The sequence below is a fragment of the Equus asinus genome, chromosome 7 (assembly GCF_041296235.1).
Source record: "Equus asinus isolate D_3611 breed Donkey chromosome 7, EquAss-T2T_v2, whole genome shotgun sequence".
Taxonomy (NCBI): domain Eukaryota; kingdom Metazoa; phylum Chordata; class Mammalia; order Perissodactyla; family Equidae; genus Equus; species Equus asinus.
In genome coordinates this window covers 58695307-58716724 of record NC_091796.1, presented here as the reverse complement: position 1 = coordinate 58716724, position 21418 = coordinate 58695307, and the positions used below count along the sequence as shown (strand labels likewise).

Below are 21418 nucleotides of genomic sequence, written 5' to 3'. Positions count from 1 at the left end.
ACAGTCTCCATGTTTTCATCCACTTCTCATATGACATAGTTTCACGACATCTAATCCTCTTAATAATGCTCCTAAGGCCATGCTCCAATTCATCTCTGAATCTCCTAAGATGTGGAGACAGTCCAACATACACACCTAGGTCTGCTCTGATCATCAGGGCTGTCACCTCTCTTATTCTGAAAACCCTACTTCTAAAAATGCATATCAGAATGCAATGAAAATATTTTTGAGGACTCAGTTCACATTTTGGATTCACAGTGAATTTAATATGAATTGGAACCTCTCCCTTTTCCTACCTGCAGTGCTGCTCTGCCACACCCCTGCGTGGACTGGCGATTTCGCTGTGCCAAAGCGCCTGGGGTGATTACCTTATGAAACAGATTTGCATCAGAGTGGGCCCCTGCCTCCAGTGCTGAAGATCTTACCTCTCAGTCACACCAGGCAAGATGAAGAACATCCAGAAGTGAATCCCAAACACAAGGATGACCTGGAAAATGACCTTTCCCAATACAGTCTTCCTGAGGTACAGTGCTCGGTCCACCACCATGGTTCCAAACTGAATGAGGACCATCACCAAAAATGGCCCAGGGACCTGGTCCTCGGACAGCGAAGAGGTGATGTCTGCAGCTGCTGAGTGTTTCTGGAAGGAGAAAACAGGTTCAGGCCCGAGTGGCATTTCACAGCCCAGCATCACTCTTGGATGTGTGGTGGCCTTCACCCCCAACCTACCCCAAAGGCCCAGAAGCCAAAGACAATGATGACGAAGTCGACAGTGTCGGCCAGGAACATGAGCACATACACATCGGTCACGGCGCTGTAGTCGGGGTGGATGAGGTTGTAGAAGAATTGTCTGATGGGCACATATATTTGCAGAGTCCTGCAAAACAGACACCCCCACTCACTTGCTTCGGCGGGGGCAGGATGGGAGGAATGACAGATGCTGCCAGCCAGTGCCTTCGATTCCCATTCTTCGTCTGCTGCCTGGCTGCGTCCCTGACACCTGGGGTAACCTGTGCATTTTTCTGGAGACTGGCTGTGTGACATTGGACAAACCAATTCCCTGCCATGGGCCTCAATTTCCCCTCTCTAGGATGAGAGTTTATTTCTAAGGCCCTTCCGACTTTGACATCGAATTCCTCTCTGTCCAGTTAGGCTTTACCATGATAATGCCTGGAATTACACAATGTGAGCCCTTGAAATTATTTATCTTGTTCAAACAAAAAAGTGTATTTATAAATGCAATGGATGTAAAAATGAATCATACTTACTGAAAAATGATTTTTAAAAACAATATAATAATGGGTCATTTTATTCTGCCTTAGCAGATGATATCTGTGATATGAGGAGTCACTTCTATGCTCTTTGCCTCTGGTTTACGTGAAATAATTACACCAATTCCCCAGCCCTAAAGTAAAATACAGGACCCAAGTGTTTTCACACACTCACTTCTTTATAGTAAATGCTTTTGCTTTGATTAAATGTTCTTGAAGCTTTTCCATATAAAGCTCCCTTTTGCTTTTTTGCTTAATGCTCAAAACACTGCTTCCTTTTTGACTGCTGTTTCGGGTGCTTGTGCTGCCTAGAAATAAAAAGAAACCAAGATGGGCTGTGAGTTATGGGTTTGTTGACACGAATATCGCAGAAGCCCCTGGAGCCCACAAAGCAGAGGGACGGCTTGAAACTGTTTTAGCGGGCGAGCGTGCACAGATGCTGAAGATGGACACTGAGGATTCGGAACCTATCATCTTGTCTCTACGGCCATAGTAAAACTCATCTGTGGGTTTGTGCACGCCATGCGGCTCTTTCCTGGGTTACGTAATCTTTGTCCCAGGAAGAAAGACATTACAAGAACAGCTTTTATAGCGCTACACAGGGTCCCAGGTCGCAGGTTTTCCAGATTGGGTCCACGACCACTTTTGTCATGTCCTAAATTCTCTAACTGTGAAACAAATATGAGATGACCTGCTGGTGTCTGCCTGGAAAGTGTATTCTGAAGATGAATACGCAAGCATTTGGAAAGGTTCAGACAGGAGCACTATAAATGCAAAAGACACTTACTCCACGGTGGAAACTGTAAGGCATGTCTGCTTTCTGATTGTACTCACTGTTTAGTAAGAAATTAGTCACTAGCTGAGGAATTGACTAGAGAGTTTGGCTAAAAGTTCCCATCAACTAAATCAAAATCGATTTTTGAAACAAATTGTGATTTACAGCACTCTGGACATGCCCAGCAGAATCTCCGGATATGATTCTAAATCTATCATGCGCCCAACACTTACTAGGAACAAGTCAGTGTACTGGCCAGTTTCACAATTGTCTGAAATCCTCGTCCTGGGGAGGAATCAGGCATTTTGAGCAATGATGTGACTGCGCGAGGTCACACGCACAGCTGAGCCAGGATTTGAAATTGGGTCTGTTTGATTTCAAAGCTCTTTTTGTCACATCACAATCTCTTTCTCTTTGTAGCACCCAACAAACTCCCCTGCTCAGACTCACTGGCACCAGCAAAAGGAGACAGTGTGGGGGGTTATTCCAGCCCAGGGATCACGTGACGCTACCTCTTTTGGACCTGTTTGAAGAAAAGCTGGATCTCTGGGATATCTGGGAGCTGCTGGCGGAGCGCTTCCTGCGCACGGCTGCCGGCTGCTCGGGGAAGGACACGTGCACGGACTCCGCCGATGCGGCCAGGTTGATGGATTTCAGAGAATCGGAGGAAGCTCTTCTGCCGTGACTGAGGGAGAGCTCGTCATCTGACTCTTCCTTGTCTAGGCCACTGTCGGTGACGTCATCTTCATCCCATAAACCGTGGCACTGAGAAAGTGGGAAGGGACAGCTCAGACTGCGTTTCAGGTGAGGGAGCGGTATTCCACCCTCCAATATCTCACCCAAGACACTGTCCCCCAAGGTTGGAGAACCAAATGTAAAACAGGATAGCTGATAACTCTGTATTGTATAACTGAAATGTGCTAAGAGAGCAGAACTTAAATCTTCTCACCAAAGGAAAAAATAAGATACACGGGTGAGCTAATGGATGTGTTAATTAAGTAGCTGGGGGGAATCCTTTCAAATGAAAATGTTTATCAAATCCCCAGGATGCACACCATAGATATCTTACAATTTGTCAATTACACCTCAATAAAGCTGAAATTGAAAAAAAATATATTAGAAACCAGGGCACGGGAAGGGATTCTAAAACAGCTTATTATCCATAATTTTATGATGTCCCAGGAGAGTGCAGACAGGTGGGTACAGATGACAAGAGTTTAGCTCATTAACTGAGATGGAGACAGATGATGTTTCTTCCTTGAGCCAAAGCACCTTCCAGAACACATCTCTCTGTGCTTACAACCAGCATTTGAAGTATCAAGTTGAAGTATCAATAAGTGAATTTAGCCCCACCACCCCGTGTTAGTCAAATACCTACTGGAGTAATGGTGCTATCCCTCCCCCAGGCTGTAAAGCAAGATGGGGGTCCTTGAATCATCCATGGCTGACTCAGAAGCAAAGCTGCAAATACTTTACTCAAAAAGAGTTGGCCCCCACATTAGACAGATTATGATGCACTCTGCAGAGCCTGGAGTTTGCTTCAGGGAAATGGGGTAAAAGGGGCCGATAAAGAGGGGAGGAGTGACAGTAGAAGAGGAGGCTGAGAACCAGGGACCTTGCTGGGGTGAGATGCTACCTGGACCACAAGTCACCTTTATGATGACCTTGCTGCTGTTGCACGAGGCTCCCCAAAGAGCTCGCTGCCTCCTGAGTGCTCAGACCGCGAGGCTATGCGTTTCCTCCCCAGGACCTCAGCCAGTCTGCCCTCTGACACTTACTTCAGAGGATTAGAGCTCCAGGCCAATTTGCCAAAAGTTAGTTGGTCAAAAACCAACTCACAGAATAATCAATTCATCAAAAGACAAAGTCACCTAATTTACAGATTATCCTTCAATATTAATTTACAGATATATTATTTTTAAACATTCAATGAACATATTCTCATAACAAACATTTTAGATTTTCATAATGGGATTTTTCAATTTATATTGATTTCTTTCAAATCATTTTAAAAGTTTTCTCTTTTGCCAACATTTGAACATACTTAGATTCTTTTACTGCTTAGTAGCATGTTATTTGTTTGTGAATTCTTCCAATTATTTATAAAATTTATAGCAATTCATACTAAATAAGAAAGCTTTAACCACTTTTGAAATTTCCTCATAGTTTTAATTGTTTGGTTTTCAGAGCAGCATTGTTTAATAGGGTTATTTTTTCAAGAGCTGTAGAGTGGTTTTGTCTTCTTATGAAAAGATTTATCATCCCAAAAAGTATTTTTCATATCATCAGTCAAAATTTCAGCATAATGGTACCTCAAATATATTCACCATATATATGAAATTTTCAAAGAAGAAATAAGAGTAAGTATTTTAATACGAAACATGAAAATTTTGTTTATCGTATGCTTTCAATATAAAATTATAGCTGTTAAACCATTTAAATGTTAATGAAAAAATAGCAAAATGCCTAAAGGTTTATACAAATTTTTTAAACGACATGAAAAAGGATACAAAAGTTTCAAGAGAAGTTTTGAAGTGGCCAAATTATACCATCATGCCCTTTTCTATTTTTATGGAGGTATAATTGATACCTCAGTAATACCTCATTACTATTATACTGTCATGTCTTAAGTGCTGAAATTTAAAAGTTTAATTTCTAGAACTAAAAACATGAGGTTAATACATTTATTAACATACTTACAATGAGAATTAGTAAACTGGATAAATTCAGTAATTTATCAGAAGAACTGGAAAATGTAGGCAAGTTCAATTTTGGCTAACTGGTTTCCTTGCATAACATACCTTTGCAAACTTACCACAGCCCAGTGACCCAGGCAAGGCTCCCCTTGAATGGAGGGTTAGGGGCTTGGGCATTTTGCAAGGTGATACAAGAGGCACAGTGAAGATCTTGACAAAGGTGTACACAGATGAAACCCACTTTGAAATAGCCCCTGAGCAGGACTGAAGTTGTACACACAGTTACATAGACATGCATGCATGTGTGTGTGCATTAAACCAGGCCAAACTTGATGTAAAAAGAACTAATAAAGATACTACTTGATCACACGAATTGAAAATATTTTATAAAAGGAGACAAGGTTGAAATAAGAGAAGGAAAGGAAGGTGGTGACAATAGGCACATCAGTCTATACGATGTATGCTGTGCAGTGAGTTCTCACTTTTAGAGCTGAGTGGCATATTTACAAGCTTAGCTTATAACTCACAGTGCAGGAGAAGAACCCCCCCCCCCCCACACTGCTCAGGAGGATGACGAGGGCTCCTGAGCCTGAGACGGGTCATCCTGCAGACAGGTGTTTCCAGAGCATGTAATGAACGGCTTTGTCAACAGTAAGCTTGCAGGAGCACAGCCCTGGCCTCCCCGGACCACTCAATGTATGGTCCCTCAGTAAAGCTAATGGTTTCATGACAAGAAATACCAATCAAAGCAATTCTACCAAACGAAGATGAGGAGAGGGTGGAATGGAGATGAAAGACACTATAATTCACCCCACACTGCAGCTCTCTGATGCTCTGCCTTAAACCAGGAGTAGAATTTGGCATGTCAGGCATTAATATACTGCACACCATCCAGGTAATTCCATAAATGTGGATTAATTATGATATGTTCAACTCGGGTAGAGATACGGGGAAATTTTCTCCCAGATTTATTACAAGTTTTATTATTGAGCACACAGTGTATGAGAAAATGTCCACAGAACTGTCTGTTAAAAAAAGAAACAGCACAAAAGTGGACGCCATACACTGGCTGCACAGCCATCACCAATCCTGGTGTGCAGGCTCTCCAGGGACCAGCCAGGGGCCGCAGGGGTCACCGTGTGCTGCCTAATGCTAACGTGCAGTACCTTCAGAATTGATCGATGGAAGAACAGAGCCAGGAGCTGAATGAGGTCGTAAAGGACATAACCTTCTTTCTTTTCCACTCCTATGATATTAGGCGGGTGGTAAGGTTTGTCTTTGTTCAATTCCACGTGCTTGTTCCAGGGAAAGAACCCAAACTGGAAGAAATACTTGACCACAATTGCCACCTACACATGGAAGATAGAAATTAAAAAGAAAATTACTCCTTTTAAGAATAGTTATATATGAGAAACAATGATATAGAAAATTAAGAAAAAGATCATTTCACAGTTTTGATGATAGGAACATACACAATTACGTGGAGTAATAACGTTATCATTCGCACGGACCACTGACTTCAGCACGAGCGCCTCATCCTCCTCTCACAGGAGCCTTCCACTGGGGGGGATCAGGGCCAGCGGGCCACTCAGGACTCTGCTCAAATGATTTCCTCTATTCTTGAGGAGTCGGCTAACTTATATTGATTTAATTAGATATTTGTGTAATTATTCAGCTATGAAAATATGGTATTTAGGACAAACTGGAACAGAAGGATGCTTCTATTTTCCACAGTGCTTTAATTTGTAATCTTTATAAGCATATCACACAGTTTTGATGTACAGAGTTTTCTCTTTCCTCCAGTCTCTTTCTTCTCACCACTTTATTGCTCACTGGAAGTTCTCCTCAAGAAGAAATAAAGGTAAATGAAACACACTGGCCAGCTGTGCTGGTAGCTGGTTCAGGGTTTAAGTGTTGTAGAGCGGTGGTACGCCGAGACAGAGGGAACGTGGGAGAATTGGTGAGTCTCACTGAAGCACACCTCTGACGGTGAGATCATCAGGAGTTAACTGCAATATACACAATTCATCAACAAGAACACTTTCAAAAGTCCTCTCTTGAACTGTGGGCTCCCTTTAGCTCTTCTCTCTCTTCTCTTTTTCTTGACCAAGCTTCTGCAAAGAACAGCGCCGTGTTTCTTATCTTGGTGAAGGGCATCCCCACATGAGGGAGGCCAGAGCTGACACCTGGAGATGGTCCTCGCCTCTCCCCCCTCTATCACACCCCAGCTGGTTTTAGTCAGTTACTAAAACTCTTCTCATCTACTCACTCCTCTTCAACCTCACTGCCTTCAAGTTCAGACCTTATCATTTCTCACCCAGATGGTTAAAATAGTGTCCTGGCTGGTCTCCGTGCCTCCACTTTCATTCTGTATAAAACTTGGTAAAGCACAAACCTGATGGAGTCACGCCCCTGTTCCAATCTTTCAACACCAGGGGATAACGTGCTGACAGAAGCCCTGTGGACAGTCCCGAGCTCCTCCTGCTACGCTCGCCACACACAGCCTGCCTTCCAGCCATCATGAGCCGCCTGTCATTCTTGGCACATGCCAGGTTGTCTTGCGCCTTTGTTTCTTTGCAATGACTGGAGTCACTGCTCTTTGTCCTTTGGTGAACTTACACTCATCCTTCAAGACTCAGTTCTAAGTGCTTCCACTGAGAAGTCACTGTGATAACCTCTCCACCCCACCCAGGCTGCGTAGGGCACAGCATCCGTCCTAACTCTCGTACTGTCTCTAATGCAGTTTTATATTGTACAGACGACAATTCTTTGTTTACATCGTATCTGTTTGCCACATTAGTCTGTGAGCCATTGTGAAATAGAAACATCTTTTTTTAACTTATCTTTGGATTCTCTTGCCTAGCTTAGTTCTCGGGTTTTGGCACATCATCCAAGTTGTAGAGTGAATTAACGTCAACTTAATTTCCCACTCCTTCCCTCCTCAGTGCGACAGAGAAAATGGAGACGCCCAATTTAACTTAACCAGGAAGGTTTTACTTTTAAGATGAAAGCTGTACATAAGCAGCTCTTGTTTCCTTTTTGCTCCTCCTTCCCTCCTAGGAAGACACTCCCTCATACAGAGGTGGTAGAGAATGTACCAAAATAGGAGTCATGTGTCCTGGGTCACGAAGTGATATAATAGAAGTAATATTGAAGATTAAGTAATTTGGCAAGATTGTGATGGACAGGCTAATTAAAGTAATAGATATACTTTTGGCTTTACGTCTTTTTTTTCTTTTAGTGAGGAATATTGGCCCTGAGCTAACATCTGTTGCTAATCTTCCTCTTTTTGCTAGAGGAAGATTGTTGCTGAGCTAACATCTGTGTCAGTCTTCCTCTATTTTATGTGGGACGCTGCCACAATGTGGCTTGATGAGTGGGGCTAGGTCTGTCCCTGGGATCTGAACCTGCAAACCCTGGACCACCAAAACGGAGTGTGTGAACTTAACCACTACGCCACCGGGCTGGTCCCTACATCTTTTATTTTTATTATGCAAATAAGACACAATATTAGTACTTTAAACTGAGTACTTTTAAGATGGTTTAACATATAACTTTATTTTAATTTCACTGTTGAATTCTTTATAAAGATTTATTATTTACAAAATTTCTACACTCTGGCTGCACATCCACCACGGATACTATCCTTTAAGAAGCAATTACAGTACCACTGGAAGGGACCATTTTCCCTTATGAGCCCGGTAAAAAGATTCGCCATCTTCACAAACCTGAGAACACAAAGCACCATGATAAGCCAGGACGCCAAGTCTCAGAGCTCTCTATTAGTCCCAGTTGATGGCTGTGGTGGGAATTCGTGATCTTCCATGCATTTAACAGGGCAGGGGAGAAAAGCAGGTCCACATCGTTGGGTGGAGTGCCTCTTGTCCCCTCACACATAATGAAAATGGGCTAGCAACTTCCCCTTTCTGTCATTCAGGTTAAGTGGGTGCTTACATGACTGGGTTTTGATGTGTGGAAACTGGCTCTTAGGTTTAAAAATGGAAAATACACGTATTGCATCAAACTGTATTCTAAGTGCTTCCTGTATTGTTTAAGTCAGCGTCCATTCACTGAACACCCACTGGCACCAGGCATGAGCTTGTTTCTGTGTAACACTTGTTATCTTAATGGTTAATGTCATAGGGCTTCAAAAGCCTACCTTTATCACTCGCCCGTTGGGTAACTTTGGGCCAATTAATTAATCTCACTAAAGCCATTTCCTCATCTGTTAAACAGAATATTAGCACCTATCTTGTGTGAGGTATGAAACGTGAAAAGACATATACATTTACCAGCACGAGATAACCATCAGTTATACTCATTTGTCTGAGAGTAGCCAACCGGCTGACTGCTCTGTGTGAAAGTGGGAGATGGGCAGGCCCACCTAGACAGACTTCCCAAGGCGATTTGCAGGAAGGTTCAGGGCGAAGCCTACCTCTGTGTAGACAATGGCCATCATCCAGAACCGCTTGCTGGGCCTGGGGACAGACAGCATGGCCCAGAGGAAGATCAGGATGGGAAGCACGAGGGTGATCATGGAGGCAGAGACCATGTGGTTGAGGATGATGACGAAATAGCACACCATTTCCGAGCGGGCCACCAGGGTGTTGTACATGGCGTAGAAGAGCAGCAAGAACCGCGGCTGGCCAACGTAGAATTTCTCCGACTCCTCCAGCTCATCGTCATGGAACATCCTGTTAGAATAAACAACATGATAATAACTTTATCTTTAATTTCTCCAAAAGACTGATATCCATTTTGCATTATCCTTCCTGTCCTGCCCCCTCTTCCAAGGTCTCCAGATTTCTTGCGGCGACAACCTCACATCACACGCGTATAGAAAGAAACGAGAGCACACCCTTTTAGTGACAGGTTTTGCTAGTTCTAGCATGCACTGATGGAGGCAGTGAGATTGGTTTTGCCCCTGCAGTCGAGGCGTCCCGGGAATCGTGTCCGAGCGCCTTAGCGTGCAGGAGGCTTTCTCGGGCGAGGTCCCTGCGCAGCAGCACCGCGCGCCACTGAGGCGCTGCCTCCAGGGCTCCCTCCCGCGCCAGCGCGCCCCGCTCGCTCACTTGTTCAGCAGCAGCTCGCTGGCCGTCAGCTCGTGAGTCAGCGGGGGTAAGATGCTAGATTCCAGCCTGTCGGAGCGGCTGTCGTCGGGGCTGACCGCCATGTGGTTCCGGCCTGCAGAGCCGTCGGGCGAGTCCAAGGACAGCCGCTCCAGGCTGACGGCCTTGCTGTACGACGGCGGGGCCTCCTCGTCGCCATCCTCGCCATCCTCTGGGGCCTCCAAACCCGCCTCTTCAGGGTCGCCGACCCCCGCCTCCTCAGCTTCCCCGGCCTCCTCGTCCCCCTCGGCCTCCTCGTCCTGCTCGGTCTCCACCTCCTCGATGGTTTCCGTGGTCCCCTGGCGCGAGGACAGAATGGTGCACTGGGTGGGCTCGCTGTCAGAAAAAAGAGGCGGGCACAGACCCTCGTCTTAGCATCAGCTCCTCGAATCCTCCCAGATTCCCAAGACACTTTCTCAGCACTCCCAAATAAAAACATCAAGGCACGTGAGAAAACGAAATACCCCATTTCCCCCACTGCATTCCATCTGCTTTGCTCCTTCAGGATATTCACGTGTGGTCTGCAGAAACCGCAAACGCAAAAGCTGACAGGGCACATACACGGTTGAAAACCAGAGCAAGTCACGTGGCTCACAAGTTGCTAAACCCACCTATGCAGAGAGGATTTGAAAATCGTATCAAGATTCACAGCCATAGGTTCTAGGGTTTATTTCCAAATCAAGACACAGCATAGCATACCTACCGTTTTCTATACATTGTAAAGAAGGCCGCATATGGGTCTGCAGGTGTTGGCCAAGATGTATTCTACTTTCAACTCTACACAGTGGACCCGCCCAGACCCGTAAAAGGATGGCAGGAATGCCAGGATATTGGCTAAGCTAAACAGCTGTGTGCTGTATGAAGAAATGGCATCCTTCTTCACTATCTGGCCCTCCTCCCTGTTCTTCCATCCTCTGCCTTTTTCTTACTGCTGCTATGACATGTGACTGAATTTTCACCATCTCTCAGCCCCCAAACAACTCCCACTGAGTCCTTTGCTCTACATGTGGGAACACCTGCCAGTTTTTCCTCCCCATGTGCCTCTTCTGGGGCTGCCTGCTCCACCCTCAGGGTGCACGCCTGCGCTCTCTCCTCCCAACGCCTTCAGTTACTTTCTCCTCACTGAACCCCTCCTAGCGTTCATTTTCCATCAGCTTCTCTACTTATCTTCACTGTGTTGGGTGTCCTGTTCTTTTCTCCTGCATCTCTCCTCTCCTTCTTTTAGTCCTCATCTTCTAACATCTCCTGCCAGGTTTGTGCAGGAAAAGTTAGAAATGAAAACACAGCAGCCACAGCGGTGAAATTCACGTCATTCCTCTTATGACTGCCCACCCCAGAGACATCCAGCCTGAAGGGGAGAGGGAATCTGGTGGATGTAGGGCCATAATTGGTTAGATTCTGAAATTTGTACTGTTATCTGAATGACATAGACTGAGCAGCTAGGGTCCTTGAACAGAGAGATTCTCAAATGCATATTGTACCTGTTTTTCTTGTCATGGACACTGGTGTAAACATATCAGTGAAGGCATGAATGAATAAAAGGGCCTTGGCTGAACCCTGTGACTAAAGAACTAGATTTGCATGAGCCCTTGGCCCCTGCTCTGCGATGCAATACTCCCAGGGCTTTAGCCCTAACTGAGCACATCACATGGAAGGTTCCTGGAATGCCAAGCCAATCTGGCTCTTTGCCAAGACTTACCTCAATCAGACACAGCCTCCTAAGAAGGCCATGAAATTGACGGGTCACCCCAGGGAATTTTCAGACCACTGGAGCCAACCCCATACCAAGTCTTATGTCCAGTTGGACTATAGCCAATGACAGACATGCTCTCTATGGCTTTGGATTTGGTCTGGCCCTGAAGGCATTCAACAAATCCTGGTACTTTCAGGAATCAACAAAGTGGAATGGCACAGCATGTGCCTGCCAGAGGACATCTTCGATGGCCAAGGCACTCCCATCAATGCCAGGCTGCAGTGTCCTGCAGCACTGTATTAACATATATATCCGCCAGCAAAAAGAAGTTGACACCTTGCTAATTTGCCAAAATTGAAATCAGCTTTGGATCGGGTTATTTTGGCGTCAGGATAAGCACAATGTAGTTGATGCTCTGTGCCTCTGCTGACCATTCAAAGGCAATTCAAAAAAGAGCTTTTGGATATTATGCAAATAATTTCATTTCTCAATGATTACTGTTTTATGGTAGGATTCAATGAGAACACTTAAGCCCAAAGTAATCTTTTCCAAACAAAACAAGTTATGGTCTCCAAAGGTGACGCATTTACTGCATGATAATATTCTTTAGAAAAACCAATGGTAAAATATATTCTGATTTTTATGTCAGTTATGCACTTAAAATGTGGACAGATTTATTCCGTATCAACTGAAAATGACTACATAGGGCAGATTTTCGGATTTTTCCTACTGCATGTCTCTTCTGATGAACTCCCGAGAAAAAGGTTTCCACCTTTCCTGACACATTTCCCCCTCTGAGGACTGCCCGCAGGAGCTCCCCATCAAGGAGGAATCGTGCTCATCTCTCTGAAAGCAGAACATGTGAAATACTTACAAAATGGAGGACAATGTTTGTAGTAAGGAGTTTTAAGAAACTCTTAACAGACAAAGACCAGAGAGCAGTTAGTTTAATGGAATGCCATCTTGGGACCGACCAGTTATGTCCCAGAAGGAGCGGTGGTTATGCTTTCATTAGTCATGCAAATTCTTAAAACAAAAACCAAAAACATCACAAGAACTTATATTTGCAATGACATGAACGGGGAAAAGGTGATAAAATTACAGAACAAAGCATGCACAAGTTAAGCACCTGGACGCTAAACTGCCACTGTCAGCTGATGAGGAGGACACATCCATGCTGAACATTTTACGGAGCCTAGGTCGAGCACGCTCACTTGTTTTAGGAACAGTGTCTGGTCCATCTAAATCATCAAGGGTAGACTGCCTTGAGAACAGCATGGTTGCTTCGGTGTAGCAGCTAGCAGCGCAAACAGTTACAGAGACACAGTGTTAAATGCCAGTGGTACATCAGTTTACACATGGATCGACTGACCAACACACTGCCATGCAGCAGACCACACACGACACCAACACCACTGACGATGACCACCACAGCGGGGCTCAAGGACAGGAAAGGACCTGTTTGGCAGGACAATGAAACACAACAGTACTGGATTTTTAAGAATACATTGGCTAGTGGTAAATTATGAAGTGTCACTCTATGGGTGGGACAGGGACATAGAATAATTATAAGTCCCAACATTTCTCCCACAGAGCAGAATGCATATCTTTATAACTTTGCAACTGAGGTGTTTTTTTAATTAGAGACAATATATCTTATATGGACCTTCCAATCCTGAGTTCACTGAGAGCATTTTGTAACCAAATTGTTAAGCAGAAATCTCTGCCCATGTAAAACTGATATAAAAGATTTCAATTTTGTGTTTTTTTTTTTTTAAACACAATCTCCAAAATGAGAGAGGGAAGCTCAGGAATGACCACAGCAAACTGAATTTTCCACCCCATTTTCTGAGTGATATTCAGTTAAGCCAAACTAGATGCCTTGCACGTAGAAGAGATGCCGGTTTGATATGCAACTGGATATAAACCAACATCAAAAAAAAGAAATAAAATGGCACAAAGAAAACAACAAAGGATGTCTAGCAATGGCAGGGACGTTTTGTCTGTTAACTCTTCATTTTGCCTAACGCATTTTTTCTTCTGGATCATGCTTTAGGTCTTGGCAGATGTCATTCGGGCGAGAACCCATTGGCTAAGATCCCCAGCTCCTGTTACCCAATGGAGCAACAGCTGGGGAGGGAAAGATGGCCAAATCAGGACTGAGATGCTACTGCGTGAGGCTACTAACGAGAAGAAGCAAAGAGAATTATGGCATGGGCGTGATTTCAGTTCAGACATCTAGTCTAACCCCAAAGAGCCTCTGAGGGCAGCTACTGGAATACTAATCTTCCAACCTGAGTGCTAGTGACCTGGCTGACCCAGGGGAACAGGCTCTTGGGATACAGAACAGATTCCTGGTGACACTGTTGGCTGAACATCATCATCAAGCGACCACACTAGGAGGCCTACTGCATGCTAACCTGCACCGCCAGATGCCCTCAGGCGGTAGCTGTGAGGCCCGGATGGAATGGGAACCATTCAGGAGGTAACATCCTCTTGGGGTGGGGAGTAGGGACTCTGAGTCACTCACTCATAGAACCAGTTAAAGGGCTCTTCAGCTTCCAAGGGATTTAGCTCAAAGCTCTCCCCCCCCCACCCACCCACCCACACACACCGTGTGCTAGGAGGGCCATACTGCTGTGCATGTCAAGGGCAGGGCAATGAGGAAAGTGAGCATGTAAGCAATCAGATGGTTTCTAATAAGGGCATGGAGACTGACTTTGTAAGAAGGCCCTAACTCCTTTGGATAGGACCCAACGAAGAGTCCCAATTTTATCATCTTTGAGATAAGGGAACTGGATCTTTGAGTTTCTGTATTAATTTCCTATTTTTCGAGGTGCGACCCCGTGGCCTTTTAGGAGTGTGCAGGCAGAAAGATACTATGCGCCCTCTCCTGCCTCACTGCTCAGGTTTTCTCAAGGGAACCCTGGTTCTAATCCTGATGTTCTATTTATCTTGCTAATTCTTGGGGAGAGTTCTCCTGTCGCATCAGTCCACCTTTAGACCCCAGACAGTCCCACACAATTGGGTTATTTACAGTGTGACCCATTTGTCAGCCAAGCCAGGACAGTTTTAAAAGTGAAAGGGACAAGGAGGAACTTTATAAGAACAGGCCCAGGTGCCAAGCCTAAAGGGATGGACAGTGGTTGTCACCTCACTAACCAGGTCTGCACTTGGAGCTACCACAGGGGCAAAGAGCAACCTGCAGGTGACATTTCTCAAATGATAATCACTCCCTTCTCATGTAGGAATGCTCCTTAGAATGTCACCAATGTTTCTTGCAGCAAACTAATTTATTTTCTGGGAAGATAGATGATATCTGATTTCATAAAACAACCATTAAAAAACAAAGTGCTATTTTGCATCTGGATTTGAAGGAAATTGTGACTATTCCAAAAGGTTAAAGCGAAGACAAATTCACTTGGTAGGCTCCCACCCCAACCTTGTCTACTGTATGCCCAAAGGTAAAAATGGGTGACATGGATGCCAGAGCAGGAGCTGTGGCAGGTGGGATGGCTCCACCCAGGGTGGGTCCTTGGCGACGGGGGTGGGGCTACACTGAGCATGAGAGTCCCCACTGGAAGAGGACACTAGACCCTGCCCAATGACACAGGTGTCTGAGAGAGAGCTTCCACACTCGGAATCCCTTCTAGGAAGATAACTGTCTTTGCAGCCATCAGCCTGGCTTCCTTAGACTGCAGTGTAGACAAATAATTGCAGATTTGAAAGTTTCCTAAAGCAAAGAAAACAGGAATGCAGCTCAGCCATTAAGAAAACGGCAAATGTGAGTTCATTTACTAACAACATGATGGACCTTATTGTGCCCCCACTTTCTTTATGTTGAAAATAAAAAGTAAAAATACATTAAAAACTAATTTTAAAGGTACTAGTTTTCTACTAGCAAATTTACTGATCGACCATTTTTAAATTTCGACAGTCTTTGTTAAAAAGCAGTCAGTGGGTTTAACGCCTCTCCCTCACGATTCGTGACCATGGGAACGGTTTTATATTTGCCGTCTTGGGTCAGATTTAAAGGAGTTACTTGATTTTATTTTAACTAGTCTTTCTTCTTATTTTTTTTCCTCCTAAACTGTGATTTATAATATTTAGTTAGTTTCTTAATTGGACATATTTTCAATTGTTATGCAGTTAAAAGTTACTAATATAGGAACCATGTAAGTTTATTTTGTGGAAAATTTATTTTCAATTCACTTTCTCCTATTCTCTTGGATTCATCTGATTCAGAGTTTGGATCCGCAGCTGCTATTCTCAAGCCAGGCCCATGGATAATATCCAGGAGGCCTGTGAAACCCTTGAAATGTTATGGGAAAAACCTGTATTTATGTGAACTTTTCCCCTTTGGGAGATAGTATATAGCTTTATGAAATCTCAAAAGTTCATGAAAAAATTTACCAACCACTGTTAGTGTTATTGCTAATTAATGAAGAAAGTTATTCCATCCATTCTCCTTTTTACTTGCCAAGCTGAGGGATCCAGCTAATTAAAAAAATCTCTGTATTATGAAACAAGGCAAAAAGAGAGGTAAAAAAATTCATTTGAAAAAATATAAATGACATTATAGGGCAGCATATTTTTTTGGAGAACAGATGCATACATGTGATAATGAAATTACACATTATGCATGTATATAATTGCATTCTTCAGTATGTGAGAGGAAATAATTCCAATTGAATACGAACATGACTTTCAGTCAACCAGAACTGTCCGGAAGCTTTTATTTTGGAGTTCAGAAAGAGGAAAACACAGTTTGCCTTACACCCTGTTCACATTGAATAAACGCAGAGCAGCGCTGTCCAAAGCTGAGTGCCGTGGGACACTGGTCCACGCCACGCAAAAACCAACACATCAATAAAAGATATTTATAAAGACATTACTTACAAAAAGATAGTTATTTATTAAAATAAATAAATATATCTTGGAAAATGTACATCTAGAGTATCTCAGTATTTTTCTCATCCTACCATTCTTCTCTGTTTTGAAAAATGGTTGTTTGGTCATGAATAGGTTATAAAGTGGATGGATTGGAAACTTTTAGATTCCCCGGTTCACGTTCATTCACCCTGTAACCAGGAAGCAGCATTAGTCAGCATCCTGAATACTCACTACATTCAGACAAATCTTGCCTCGCCTGCCCACCCCCAACCCCCCTGTGACTTCTGCACAGACGCCCGTGTGGTCTCTGTGTCTTGGGAAGGGAATAGCTACCATGAAATAACCTGCAATATGTAAGAGCCTGGGTAGAATGCGGTGCACATGGATTTTCAATTTTAGCATGAATATGAATTAAAGAGAAATTAATTCAGTTTAAATACATCGATCGATAGATATAGAGGGAATTGTTGCAACAAGAACAAATTTAAGAAGATTGGGAGCTTCCAATAAGTGTCCAAATAGGACACTTGCTATGGTTTGCAAAAAATGAAAATGAAATGTACACAATAATGACTTTTTGTCTCAGTGGAGTCTGTCAAAGGAGACTGAAGCTCCTCTTTCAAAACTGTGGACTGTGAGACTTTTCAGGAAGGCACACAAGGAGGTGTCATTGGTACCTGCCAATCAAAGGACGTAATATTAAATAGTCACTTTGTAACTTTGATATTACTGATGGTTTCAGAAATTAATATTTGAGAAATGTGCATATGTTGGGCAGAAGGAGAATGAGAAAGAAAGAGTTACTACCATGCCCATTGTTCTAGTAATTATTTCATTCTGGGGATTAAAAGCTTCTTGAACAGGATGTCAATTAGCAAACAAATGCTTTGACCTTGAAATGCTTAAGACTTTTGTCCTAAGTGTTTCTTCTGCTCATAAAAATATATAATAGCTATAATATATCTAATTCTTTAGAACTTATAAATAAGCAAAAACTATTCCCAAATTTAAGGGAAAATATAATGTCTTTTATTATCCCTCAAAAGACTTTAAAAGAATCAATATCTATTTTGGGGGGCTGGAGGGGATATATCCATGCAGAATTTTATCTGTACAAAAATCATATTTAAATCTATGTATGCATGAATACACATACTTTTTAAAAATAAAAATGAGGTTTTAGCATCCATTCTATTTTAAAACTTGAATTTTTCTAAAATATATATATGTATACAATGAATATCTTTCCTACCAATAAATATAGATCTGCATCAATAAATAATTATTGAGTAGCAAAAGAAAGGCACAACTGGAGAAGCTCAAATACAGCAATTCAGCCAACAGCTAAAAATAGCACTTCAAGGTAAAACATTTTTTTACCCACATCTCCCTGTTCAGACTGCAATTTGAACTTCTAGTTATCTATTTTGGGTTTGGTATTGATAAAGTAGTCTCAGTTCCCTCCCTATTTCATCTTGGGACACATTCAGTATTTGTGAAGGGTGACTGTCCCCTAGGCCTTTGGTGCTTTGCTCTGCGTATGAAGTGTGACAGAGTAATCCAGAGCTTCCACACCAGCAGTCAAGACGCAGCCCATCTCTGCTGTCTTTCTCCAGTGGGGAATCCTAGCCCAGAGGTTCTTCCCAGGCTCAAACCACTTAGAGATGACTCATCTTTATGTGTCTATCCCGGAATTCAGCCCAGGGCCTGGCATGGAATAGATGCTTTTTAACATGTTTAATGAAAACAGAAACACATGACTGCCCTCAGTGATAAAATTCTTTATCTATAAAGATGGAAACAAGGTGTCATTCATCTAGCCTAGCTAATCTCCGTAAGATGAGACTTCTGCTTTACTCAGAAGCTAGCTCTGTGCAATCGACAGTAGCTTTCTACAACACTGTGAGCAAAGAATTCGGAAGGTTTTCTGGGATAGGCGGTAAGAAAAACAGGTCAATTCTCAAAGCTGGCCTGGAGTGCAGGAAGAGGCAATGAGAGGCAGCATACCGCGCTGATTGAGAGCTTGGACTCTGAGCTGAACTATGTGGTTTTGAGTCTTGGGTCCGCTTTTATATACTTCTTTGCTGTGAGACTTTGGGAGAGTTACTTAACCTCTCTGTAACTGAACTTAGTCTTCTGTAAAACGGGGGTGATAATAGTATGTCTCTCATAGGGTCTTATAAAGATAAAATGAGATAACCCTTGTACGGTGCTTAGTGCTGGCCCATGATGAATGATCAATGCACGGTGCCTGTTGTGAAACAAAGCAACTGGTCACACAACTCAGGGAAGATGGAAGCTGACAAAATCACTTCTCCAATGTTTATCATGAACCGTAAAGTAACAATTCTGAAAGGAAAAGATCAAGGATAGCAACAGATGGTAGATGATTCTAGTAGAGAAGATACTTGTGAAGGAGCATTTTTAAAAGGCATTACAGATGCCGCTCTGATACAAATAGTAATTTTGTGAAAGGGAAGGCTCATTCTTACTTGCCTCCAGCTTGGAAATCTCTATCCTGTGCCTGTGAATCATGTGGGCATTTCTAAGAGTTTACTATTAATTCCTGATTTAGGATCGAGGAGAGGACATACTCCTATTGCTTTGTTGTACACATGGAGACAGCCTGAGGAGGGTGGGTGTCCATGGAAGTTTTTGACTAACTTGCACCTCGTCCACTCATTGCTCATGTTGATGAAGTCCACCGCTTTTACTTTTGTCAAAAGCAAACCCATGGTTTAGAACGTGAAATACCTGGAGATACTGTCATGAGAATCTAAGCTATCCATCCTGTGGGCTGTCTGTGCACCTGAAGCAGCACCGGGACGGTCGTTGATGGTGTCCAGTCCAGACTCTCGGGAAAGGTTCATGATGTGGTTCTGATAGTACATGTGGATGCTCTCCCGAGTGGGAACGTTGCCCTGCGGAGAGGGAGACAGTGCCACAGTGCTTACTTGCCCGTGCAGCCACCTGGCGTTTCTCAAGGCCGAGAACTCTCAGCCGTCATGCACACCTTGGATAAGGATTAAAACAAAGCTAGTGAAGTCAGGGATTGCTGTCACCTCATTGAATTAATGGTACCCAATATTACTGGGTCATGCTAAACAAGAAATCCCCTCTTATATGTAGATGATTTTGCTAAGTCATAGCAACTTTTCCAGAAATGAACCATTAAAGTACAATCTATAAACTACATATAACTATATTTTTTTGTTCTCCATATATCTTAATTTTTTTTATGAGAAGATTCAAATCAAACTTCCAGACCAAACAACACCATCCTTTATGAGACATGACAGTGTGTGCACCTGTAAACTCTGGGGAAGGGAGGGGATAGAATGAATAAACTGGACATTATCCCTAAACTCTGTGTGTTCGTGTAGTTTCTGATTATTTTAATTCTAAGCATGGAACAGATTTAACTATACAGAAGAGCAATGGGGTTATGCAAAGACTCTGGAAAGAAAAGGGTTTATTTTATCCAACCTGGAGTTCTGGATACTGACTTTTAAAACCTTTATAATGTGGAAAGAAGCAAAAAAAAATTATACCAAGAGCGTTACCTTTTTAATTTCTCTGGTCAGCATGCATCTTTCAATTCTCAGAACTGTGGATATATCAATATGCTCCCTTGAAATGGAATTAAGCCAAGTTGTGAAACTATCCACCGTTGCCAGAAACAGGACCCAGGTAAATTTCAAAATATTAAATATCCTCTTGATGATATTATCTGGGAGGAAGAAAAGCAACAAGATTTCAAAGAAACAAAGTACCATCAACCATTTTGCTGCTGAGTGACACAGTGATGTTTTACCAAAGGCAGACCTGGCTGTGACCTGCTACAGGTGGGGCACATGACACTCAGCAAGACAGGCCATGGAGGACAGCTGCAGGACAGGAGGCTGTCGGCGGGTATTCCCACACACGCACTGGCAGCATCAAAACCAAACTAGGGTAGCATTTTTACCCTTTGGTCAAAACATCAGTCAGAACAGGTGCACATACACACAACAGGTTTGATTAAAAGCAGAGATTGCATTCATGGATGTTTCTGTTATTGACACAGGGATAGAAACAGTCTGCATCTATCCAGGTAACCGGGTCCTTTAATGCTTTTTCTGTAAGTTTCTTTAATAATTGTTGTTGGAAACAGTTCTGCTGATTCAGGAGGCCTTCAGTGTTTCCCACTGCGGCTGTGTTTCAGTTAAATCACCTTAAAGCTATTTTGTAAAGTACACGGATGAAGAGCGTATCTAAACCACCGTGTTATCTTCATCATTCTTATTTAATTGTACTGAGCTGTGCTAAGGACAAAATTCTACACATGGGATCAGTCCTCTCCAGCAGAAGCCATGAGATTCCTGATGTCCTGGGGTTCTCTTCCTTATCTGTGGCTGTGACTTGGGGAGCCCCTGAAAGCTGCTCAGCCCAGACTGCCACCACGTCCACAACGTCGTCTCCACACAGCACGCTCCTCTCTGGTGCCCACAGAAAATTCACCACGAGCTCCTCGATCACTGATGAGATCTGAGGAGGCTCCATAGCTATGGCCTAATTTATTTTAAGTCAGAATCAAAATAAAAGAGGGAAGATCCCATATTAACTGTCTGACCTAGTCATTCATTTGTGTAACCATTGGTTTCTCAACTGCTACACAAGGAATCCTTCAAGATGTGCCACCAAATTTCAATCAATGTGTAATTTTCTTATTTGGCACTTAAAAATTTCAGTTTTATTAACTATTTCAAAGATTGACTGCAATACAGTGAATACTTATTGAACATGACAATGAATTAAGAATTGCCTTACTGTTTATTAAAAAAGAGAAACAAATCACCACCAACACCACCAAGAAAGACAGCTCGTATCCTTCACTCTTCCCCTCACCAAAAAAGCAAAAGAAAACCAGATTCAAGTGTTATAGTAAAATCTTAATGAATTTATGATTAATGATTATCGTTTGGAATCATTTAAAATCATTA

The 21418-nt window shown here is 43.0% G+C and overlaps 1 protein-coding gene across 5 annotated transcripts in view; it reads right to left on the bottom strand.

Annotated features, from left to right (window-relative positions):
• Positions 1–21418, bottom strand: part of PIEZO2 (piezo type mechanosensitive ion channel component 2) — a 427346-nt gene that overhangs the window by 21522 nt on the left and 384406 nt on the right. For 4 of the 5 annotated variants that reach the window (XR_011504549.1, XM_070513541.1, XM_044773461.2 and 1 more), the window contains 9 exons: positions 20000–20166; positions 19191–19357; positions 9815–10186; positions 9178–9436; positions 5909–6091; positions 2559–2811; positions 1447–1579; positions 730–877; positions 426–640 (listed from right to left, as the gene is read on the bottom strand). Coding sequence is in view for 4 of the 5 variants with exons in the window: in XM_070513541.1 (XP_070369642.1) it covers positions 426–640; positions 730–877; positions 1447–1579; positions 2559–2811; positions 5909–6091; positions 9178–9436; positions 9815–10186; positions 19191–19357; positions 20000–20166 (1897 nt within the window). In the remaining variant the exon portion in view is untranslated. Of the gene's footprint in view, positions 1–425; positions 641–729; positions 878–1446; positions 1580–2558; positions 2812–5908; positions 6092–9177; positions 9437–9814; positions 10187–12672; positions 12841–19190; positions 19358–19999; positions 20167–21418 lie in introns of all 5 variants that reach the window. The other variant, XM_070513542.1, reaches the window with a different exon arrangement.